The following is a 9,789-nucleotide window of genomic DNA, read 5'->3' on the forward strand; positions in this document are numbered from 1 at the left end:
TTATAGGTTAGAATCTCTATTAATTACTAGACTAGCTACTAGACTAACTATTAGACTAGCTAGTAAGCTAGTTATTCTTAGAGTTATATAGGAATCTTTTTTATTAAAGTTAGAGGTCTCTTAGTTTTTAAATTAAATAATTTTAATATTAAGATTCTTAGTAAGATTAGAAATATTAGAATTTTTAAAGCTTTAATTAAAGTTATAATTAGAATTTTATTTAGGGCTTTAATTATCTAGTAAGATTATAATTATTAATCTAATATCTTTATTATCTAGCAAATTAATTTTAGAGTTGGATTTAATGTAGTTAAAAAGCTAAAGTTATAATAGCTCTAGCTATTAAAGAGAGTTAGAATAATTCTTTAAATTATAAAGAATACTTTTATTAAAAATTATATCTTTAACTCTTTAAATCTTAAAATAGTTAGAAATTTAGATTCTGTATATATTGCTGAATTTGTATTTAATTAAATAGCTAACTTCTATATAAGCTATTATCTTAAGAGATTATTTTTAAATACTTTATAAAGCTTTTTTAATTAGGAAATAAGCTTGGTATTTATAAGCCTTAAAATATATTAGATTTAGCTATATTTTTCTACTATAGCTTGTATCTTATTTATAAGCTTCTAGTTAGTTATAAAGCTATTTAAAAAAAGTCTTTTAGTTACTAGATTACTAGAATAATTTATTATGTAAATAGATAGCTGTTTTTTAAGTTTGAGTTAAAGATTAGCTAGAAGAGAGGCTTTTAGTTATATTATTCTAACCCTGGGGCTCAGTGGTTAAGAGCTTGGGACCTTTTTTCAAGAGGTTGTTGGTTCGAATCCAGCCCAGGGCACAATCCTTGTAATTGTGCTGTGACTGCTAGCCTCGTCCCCTAGCAGAAAAGTCAGCCTGTACAGGGATTGAACCCGAGGATCCGACTCGCTAACCGGGCCTAAGGTAGCAAGCTAATTGGTCCCTAGCTTGCCTTTAGGAAGTGGACTGGCCAACCCACTATAAGAGGCTAACTACAGCGCATTCCTGCGCTTATAAATAGGTAACCCCCCCTCTACCCAGAGAAAATAGGAAGGTTGGAAGACTAGAAGGTTGAGGTGTTAATGGCGAGGAATAGCTTGAGGTGTTGTTACCAGTTACAGACTCGAAGTTGCATTGTATGCTCTACAGTGACCTTATGGGTACATAGAGTGGTAGAAATAGAAGGAAGGGGTAGGGTTTTCATCCAATGTTTAGGCATACGGTTTTTCCCTATCCGATAAAGTAGTAGGAGTTCTATAGGCCTTGATAAAGGTAAAATAGCGTATACTAAATAAATAAATATATTATTCTAATCTTAATTTCTATTACCCCTTTAAATTACTTTATAAAGCTATTTTAAGTAGATATATAGAAAGTTATTAATTTATCTTTAATTTCTCAATTTCTAACTTAATTTTTATAATCTAATCTTAGAGCTTTATTATTATTTTTATAAATTATATAAATAGGTAGGTTATATTATTTTTAAGTATAATTTTTAAAGTTCTTAAAAGTATTTAGAATAATTTCTTATATTAAGTTAATTAATAAATAGATAAAAATAATTTCTATTATTTACTTAATAAGATATTCTAGAGCTAAAGTATTTAAATAACCTAGTTTAAGATACTAAAGCTTGACTTTTTATATTTAAGGTAATTTAAAAATCTTAGATAATAAAAATACTAATCTAGGCTACTTAATATTATTGAATTTAACAATTTATTAATAATATAACTATATTATATAAAAGAAAGTTTCTATTTTCTTAAAAATAGCATTTATAGCTAGGTTCTAATTATATTTCTTAGTAATTAGAATATTAAGGAAGATAATATTTATATAGAAAGTAGGAATATAGGCTACTCTTAGTAGTTAGAAGAGACTATTCTTTATTTAAAGATAAATATAATTATAATTTAGAATTTCCATCTAAAAGCTACTAGTATAAATAACTTCAATTTTCCTAGAAGCTTAATATTCTAGAAATCTAGATAAACTATTGTAGATATATATATTTAACTTAGAATCTAGAATAAAGGAATTCTTTAATAAGTAAATTGCAGTAGCTAAAAATAATAACTAATCCAGCTACTAAGCAAGCTATTAAGCAGGCTGCTAAGCAGGCTGCTAACTTATCTATTAATTGGGCTGCTAAGCTATTTTAAAAGCTGGCTGCAAGACCGGCTATTATATGGGCTGCTATCCCGGCTGCTAATCGAGCTGCTAAGCTGTCTCTAAAGCTATCTGTAGGTTGGGCTGCAAGACTGGCTGTTATGTGGGCTGGTATTTCAGCTGCTAACCGGGCTGCTAAGCTATTTCTAAAGCTGTTTATAGGTTGGGTTACGAGACTGGCTGTTGCTATTGCTATTGACCTTGAAATAGAAAAAAGCCAGTGCTAGCAAAAGTAGATCCTCTAATTTCCTTATCTTTAGATATGTCTGGCTTGTTATCAGGCCTAGCTTTCTTCCTCTAGAGTTTCTTAATAGCCCTATTAATCTGTTTCTTAATCTTGGACTCTTTAAGCTGCTTGTTAATTTTAATCTTAATATCTTCTCTAGTCTTTTATCTAATAGGTCTAATCCAGCTAATTAGATAGTAATAATTAGTATAGAAATGCTATTTTCTATATAAATAAAGAGGCCTAGAGGGGCTAGATTTAGCAGGTCTAGATTTGAAAGATCTAGAGAATCTAGAGAATCTGGGGCTAGTGCCAGATTTCTTAAAGGTCTTTTAAAGCTAAAGATATATTATATCTCTTTTATAAATTTTAATTTATATATACTAGCTATTATATCTTATTTTAGCTAGAGCTATTATTATATTAATAAGAAGCTAAATCTTATATAAGTAAATCTTCTATAATAAGCTTAAAATAGCTTTATTAATTACTATATTAGCTACTTAAATAAGTAGGATTATTTTAACTATTAATTATAGCTTAAAACTACATAATATCTTATTTAGAAATTAGCTAATAGCTAATAAATAGCTATTATTAAAGTTAAATTAAAGTACTAGAAGTATTTATAACTAAAATATATCTAATTTAATAATTATATAATATTAAACTGCTATTTCTACTATTTAATTCTTTCTTTTAAATTTTCTATTTATTTATAAGTAATAAGCTATTAAAATTAAGTATTTAGCTTTTATTAAATATAATATAGCTTTTTAAATACTAAATGTAAACTTTAGATTTTTATTACTTATAATATAATAAAAAATACCTTAATTATATAAGAATAGCAATCTTAGAATTATTATTACTTATTCTTTAAGTATATAAATTATATACTCTAATATTAATATTGATTTTTTTAAGAAGAAATAGCTAACTAAGTATAGTATATTAAAGCTTTTATACTTTAGAATAATCTAAGATAACTTTTTAAAGAATACCTTTAGTAAATTAATAATAAAATCCAGGCTAATAATATAAAATAATCTTAAATATACTAAAATTAGCTGAAGTTTATTTAGAATTAGCTGCTTAAATTTAATAATATTATAATAGCTATTAATAATCTTAGTTATATAATATTAAATAAAAGTTAGAGCCTTTTACTTATTTTTATAAATTTAAAGCTTAATCTTATATTAATTATAAAGAAATTCTAGTCTTCTAAATTAATTGGCATCTAGATCTTCTAGTTCTACTATATCTAGCTTAACTATCTTAAAGGTTGGCTTTAAAGAAATAGCTAGAATAAGCTTATTAGGCTTAGAAGAGTTTAAATAAACTTAGACTTCCAAAGCTATAGCATGCTTCTAAATAATGCTAATTTACTATTTCCAGTTACTATAGCCCTAGAGGGTAGTCTAAAAAGAGCTTTCTAAATTTATTGAATTTATTAAGTTTAGAGATAGCTATAGTAAAGGCTATTAATCTAACCTAATAAAGATCTTAAGAAATAATAGAAAATCTATCTAAAAGAAAAGAAAAGAAGAAATAGCTAGCTAGCTTAATAGCCTGCCAAGTAGCTAGAATAATAGCTAGTTAGATAGCTAGTTAGACAGCTTAAAAAAGAGAGTCTAAGAGGCTTGTAAAGGGCTGCTATAGCAGCAGCCTAAGAAGAAGGGATAAATAGAATGTTGTTATAACAGCAAAAATAAGGGCTATTTAAAGAGCCCAAAAATAACTCTTATTTTGAAGAAGGAAGATTGGAATAGATAGAAATGATAATGATTACTTTATCAAGTTAGAGAAGCCAACCGGGCTTATAACTGTTGCATCTAGTAGATGGATAGGATTATGTATGTGAGAAGCTCTTGCTATTCTTTCTATCTAATAGAGGTCTACTAGGTCAGTCTTATAGATGAAGATGACCTCGGACAGCCAAGAGGCTCCGGATAATCTGGAGTCTTTGGCTTTAGCTAGTTATTGATAAAATCAAGAAAAAGCTAGGACTATCATAAGATCGGTGACGAGGCCAATGATGAGGCAGGTGGCGATGGTGTTACAGTGGTGTGATGCTGTAGATATCCGATATCCCGATACATGTAACATGCTTCAATCTGATCCTCAGTCAGCAGTAGACCGCTATCTAAAGAAGTGCAAAGAGCTTGGCTTCGATGTCATCGAAATTTCCTCTGGTTTCCTTTCCATTCCTGAAGATGACTGGCTTCGCCTCGTCGACAAACTCCACTCTGAAGGGCTCATAGCAAAACCCGAGTGTGGGATCCAATTTGGCGCAGGAGGCGATACAGCAGCTTCAGAACTCGAATCCATAGGCACGTCCGACCCGTCCAAGATAGTCCACATGGGAAACCGATTCATTGATGCTGGGGTCGAGCGCATCATGATCGAGAGTGAAGGCATCACAGAGAATGTAACAAAATGGAGAACCGACGTTATCCAGCAAATTCTACGGGACCTTCCTCGGGAGAAGGTCATGTTCGAAGCGGCGGACCCTGCAGTATTTAACTGGTACATCCGCGAATTTGGGACGGATGTGAACTTATTTGTCGATCATTCCCAGATTGTACAACTCTCATGTCTTCGGGAGGGGATCTGGGGAAGGGCCGATACGTTCTCTTCAGTTGTTTACAAATGAGGTTCGAAATGAACCACTCTTTTCTCGAATTCTCAAGTACTATGTTGGGGATTACTGGACTTCAAGAATACAAGACTGCAGTCAGATTTTTTGCTTATGTCGAGGAGTTATCGACGGCGGACTCCATTCAACAGGGAAGTTCCGCTTTGCTTTAGGGCTAAGTAAGTTAACTATTTAAAGATATAGTGTTTTAAGTGGGGAAGGGCCCGCGAAAAGTAGGTGCCGCGAAAAGTAGGGTAGTAAACTTATTTCCCAAAACAGGTACAAGCAAAGGCAATCATCAATTGTCATTGATTGATTATCAGTAACCCATTGGCCCCCTCGCATCATGCAAGTCATCTAACAGGCGATTGATTCGTTCCGGTAATCCGGTATTACGGGCCCGTGGCTACCGGGTGGCGGCGCCACCTTCAAATCGGCCCCGAAGGGCTTTCCGTTGGGGCGATACCGCATCTCGATGTGAAAGATCCGGCACATTTTCATAACCCTCGTATGTATTTCCAATTTCTGTTTCCCGTACACTGGCAATTTTTGCCCTCGAGTAAAAAAATTACAGTTGGTATCATTGTTAGTTTGGTCCATTTTGGCTATTCAGTCGAGGCGGCGTTTGTTGAGCCCCTCGCTTCCCTGATTATCTTAATTCCACGTGTCTTCTCCCATATTTTACCTTCCCCCCTGCAGAATCTAGCCCTTCAGCTGAAGAAAAACGTCGGACATCGGCCGCGCCCGGGTTGCATCTTCGGTGAAGCTAGGCGGCCTACTTCCCGGGGTTCGGTCCGTCACCGCTACCCTGCTTCCCTACGTGAACGATGCTCAAGAGAGTCGGCGACTGGTTACGGGGGCGACGCTGACGGCGGGAATCGCCGCCGTCGCCGGTGCAGCTGCAGCAGCCGCAGTGGAGACGGCTTCGTTGTCGTTGGCATCGATGCTGCTGTTTCGTGACATGACCGGTGTGGAGAGCGTCGTCGTGGTTCTCGGCGCACAGAGGGAGCAGATTTCTATCTGCGCCTTGGGAGTCAGACAGTAGAAGGGGCTCGAACACTTGCGTGCGCAGCGCGTGAAGTTAATAACTGTCTCGCCTTGGCTGCAGTTGCAGACCTGGCACACGCGCTGGGCGACAACGATGTGGCACATAGTTGGATGATTTTTGTCCTTTGTGCTTTCTGACTGCTTTTGTGTAATAGTCCCTCTCGGTGTAAGCAGAGATGTGGCTTGGGTGTTGATGTTTCAGGATATGAAGTTGGCCTGACTGAGGTGCCAGAAGGGTTAGAGAGTGAAGAAGAAGGAGAAGTGGTATTTATTTGGTTTGTTTATGTAGGGTTGGTAGTACTCCGATGATGTTGACCGGGCTGGATGGTTGCTGTGAATCCGTGTTTAGTTTCGATCACGGTTACACCCGAGCCTCGATTGTTTGCGTTGTATGTTCGGAGATTCACAATGTTCACGTTTAACGGAGATGAATGAATATTGTGGAATTGGCGCTTATGTTCATGTATTCAGAATAGTGACAGACGGGCGATAAACGGAAATTAGCTATTATAAGTAAGTTGAGTAGCAGTAGAGTTCAACGGTCTGTTGTCATCTGCCGCGTTGGCATTGGGCAGAAGACAGTAAGTTGTAAAGGCGGAGAAGTACTAGACAAGTGAGACTGAGGAGCAAAACATCTATGACGACAATTAGATAGACCAAAAGGTGAGGTAAGGGCAGCTTTCGGCGCTGCGATACCTAAGGGCCTCATTTGATCGGGTTCGACATGTCAAGAACAAATGGTCAGTGGCAGCCTAAAGTACGTAATACGGCAGTCTTGTTCAGGCAACAAGATGCCGTTTCCCGGTATGTGAATGGAGCGAGCGAGCGGGGAGCGTTGGTGTGTGTGGCACACGCCAAGCTTTGGACCTCGTTCGCAGCCAATGAGAAGTCAAAGCCAAGGCAAACCTTCAAAAGCTCCTCTTTTTGCTTCCCCGCAGATGAGAACGCCCAGAGTTTAATTTCCCTGGTTCCTAACTAACATGGCAATTGCTGCAAGATGGTTTCTGGGTCTGATGATGCTCGAAGCACTCATTCATGAGACTGGCGTCTTACAGCCCTTTCAGAGTCGCGTCAGTTCGCCTCATCGATTGCCGCACCCCTCCCAATCACCCGGCTCATACATGCTCTGAATACTTGCCCCGTCAGATCTTTGACCAAGCTAGTGACCAATCTAGACCAAGGTTCCTGACTGGCTTCCCATAAGTCTTGTGCTCTCCCTCAACCATTGGCGGTAATGCTTCCCCGTTCCTTGCCACCGGCTCGCACACCGTTACACACTAAACGTCACTGTGGTATCATCAGGCATATTTTCCTTCGATTTGCGTCCGTATTACACATGGCCCGGCGAGTGTTCCGTTTCGTTTCACGTCATCTGTTCAGTTGCTAGGTCGCGTCATCACCTGATCACGTCTCACCATGAAGATGAATTCGGAATCTGCCGACGTTCCGAAGTATACCCCAAATTCTGTCCATTCCACACACTCTTAGCGTTTTCTCGGCCTTGATCGGCCTGGGTGTAAGAGAACTAGACGTCTCACAAAAACGCCGCCCTCATCTCCTCGATGTATCTCTTGTCGATCACATTCGCATCTCCTCCGGGCTCGCCACTTCGCATACGTCGTAAGTTTACTCCTCCCCCACGCGGTCCGACAAGTACCTCAGCTTGTTCGGGTCATTGTCCGTCACCGCCGTCCACACCGTTTCTGCGGCTTCTGCTGCCGACATGCTCTGGCCCTTGCATGGCACCAAAGTTCTGCATCGTCTTCTCGATGAAGCACGCCAGCGAACTGCGTCGTTTTCTGGTTGAAGTTGGTCTCGTTGATCCTCCTTGAGGACACACAACCTTGACTTCAATGGGGTGATCAACGCCTTCCTTCTCATACATGAGAGACTCCATGAAGAGGTTCATGGCTGCCTTTGTAGCACTGTAGGCACCCATTAGGGGTAGCCCAAAATGGGCGGCTCCCGTTCCGATGTAGATGATCGAGGTGGAGTTTGCCTCCGTCGTTGCTCGTGGGTGTGGCAAGAATTGTCTTGATCAAATCCATCGTCCCTATTTTATCTGGGTTAGTTCCCTGGACATATCTTGTAGTGCACCGGACCAGGGAGCTTTACGTATCGAAGACGTTGACCTCAAAGTTCTTGCGAATGTCGTCAACGTTGGATGTTTGAGGACACCTATCTGACAATATCCAGCATTATAGTGGGTAGCAATAAGTTCGGATCCACTGTTAGGTATACTTCGGATAGCCTAGCTAGATTAGGCCGTTGAATCCTCGACGTTTTAAAACAAAGGCGCCCCTTTCGCTAAGAAAGAACCGAGAAAGTTCAGCTAATCCGGGGGGGCTGACTATAAAAGCGGCATGACCACAACTCCATGAGTATCCGACGGCTGGATTCAAACTTGTTGCCACCCACTGTATTGATCAGAACATCAATCTTTCCAAACTTCTCAATAGCGCCATTCACAGGGGGCTCAAGTATGTCCTGCTTGGTGAGGTCGAGGTGCTGGACGTACAGGCCATGAAGCGACGTGATGAAACATGAAGAGAATAACCCATTCGATTGCCCTGCCGCTAGATGCGATATGTGATGTCTCATGTAGCACTTAGTGTACTGGCTCTTCTACAAAACGTCGGAAGAGTAAAGTATCCTCTTGTGGCGTGGTATTCAGTCGTACTTCAATACGAAGCAGAGGGATATTTGCACAGTCGAGCTAGTGGCGATACCCTGATGCTACAGCTGTTATGTCGCCGGATTGTTCTTATGTAGAGATAACAAGAAGCCTGGCCCGAAACGCAAGGCGCAATCCAGCGCGCCTTCAGCTCTCCTAAATCTGCCAGACGCTGCTCTACACGAGGCTGCAAAGACAATACAAAAAAAGGATGGGCAGCAAAATGAACTCAATTAACAGCGAAAATAGTGATAATCATGGCTATCCTAAAGAATATATCGTCCACAGGCGGAAATAGGAGAGGAATCGCATCGCCTCTAATAACTTCCGAATTTAAAAGAAAGCAAATATTATGAGACTCCAAACCGAATAACAGGATATAGAGAAACGCAATATTATGCTATCTAACTGCGTTGGAGAACTTGTTACTGAGATTCACTAACTCAAGATGCAGCTTTGCAGCACAGTATCTGCAACAGCACCTTAATACAGGATTATATCAGAAATGAGGCCCAGCGCTACATCCAGTCGATGGAACAAAACGACCACTATGCGGCGAACCTTATTCCAAGGTAGACGATGTCCACCTGCAGCTTGTCCCCGGCGAGATTTCCTGTCCTGGTTTGGAACTGGTTTGATCAAAGACCGGCTGTCGTTCTTCTCTTTGGAGCTATATGTTAAGTCCGAAACGAGACTTCAGAGGCTGAGTTCCTGGGAAATGGTGTGGGGCATGCATGTTGTTCCAGGAACAGCTAAAAAGGGGGGGGGGGCGACCCTGACCAAAACTACGCGGAGGAGTTCGACGTATAATAAATTTTGTGTACACCGAGGAGTACAAAGTTGGTTCTATCGATGACACGCACGGCTACGTCGCAGATTACGGCTCAGCACCCCTTACGACATAGCGCAGTCGTCGGGCTGCGCCCTGGTTATCCGCTGACGGATGCCGGGCTCGAAATAATAGGTCAAATAGGGCTGCTTAATTGCTAGATGGAAGAGGAA

At 39.2% G+C, this 9,789-nt stretch overlaps 2 protein-coding genes and 1 pseudogene across 3 annotated transcripts; 2 read left to right on the forward strand and 1 right to left on the reverse strand.

Moving 5' to 3' along the window:
• The first annotated feature begins 771 nt into the window (after positions 1-771).
• On the forward strand, positions 772-844 carry BGZ61DRAFT_t221 (annotated as a pseudogene). Its single transcript has one exon. The product of its transcript is annotated as a tRNA-OTHER (tRNA).
• A 3,691-nt stretch (positions 845-4,535) lies between these two features.
• On the forward strand, positions 4,536-5,084 carry BGZ61DRAFT_376735 (uncharacterized protein; the record flags this gene model as incomplete). The annotated part of the gene is made up of 1 exon (XM_046242534.1): positions 4,536-5,084. The coding sequence occupies one exon, from the start codon at positions 4,536-4,538 to the stop codon at positions 5,082-5,084; it is 549 nt and encodes a 182-aa protein (XP_046092925.1).
• An 813-nt stretch (positions 5,085-5,897) lies between these two features.
• On the reverse strand, positions 5,898-6,218 carry BGZ61DRAFT_376736 (uncharacterized protein; the record flags this gene model as incomplete). The annotated part of the gene is made up of 1 exon (XM_046242535.1): positions 5,898-6,218. The coding sequence occupies one exon, from the start codon at positions 6,216-6,218 to the stop codon at positions 5,898-5,900; it is 321 nt and encodes a 106-aa protein (XP_046092926.1).
• Between the last annotated feature and the right edge of the window lie 3,571 nt (positions 6,219-9,789).

The sequence above is a fragment of the Ilyonectria robusta genome (assembly GCF_021365365.1).
Source record: "Ilyonectria robusta strain PMI_751 chromosome Unknown BGZ61scaffold_157, whole genome shotgun sequence".
NCBI lineage: Eukaryota > Fungi > Ascomycota > Sordariomycetes > Hypocreales > Nectriaceae > Ilyonectria > Ilyonectria robusta.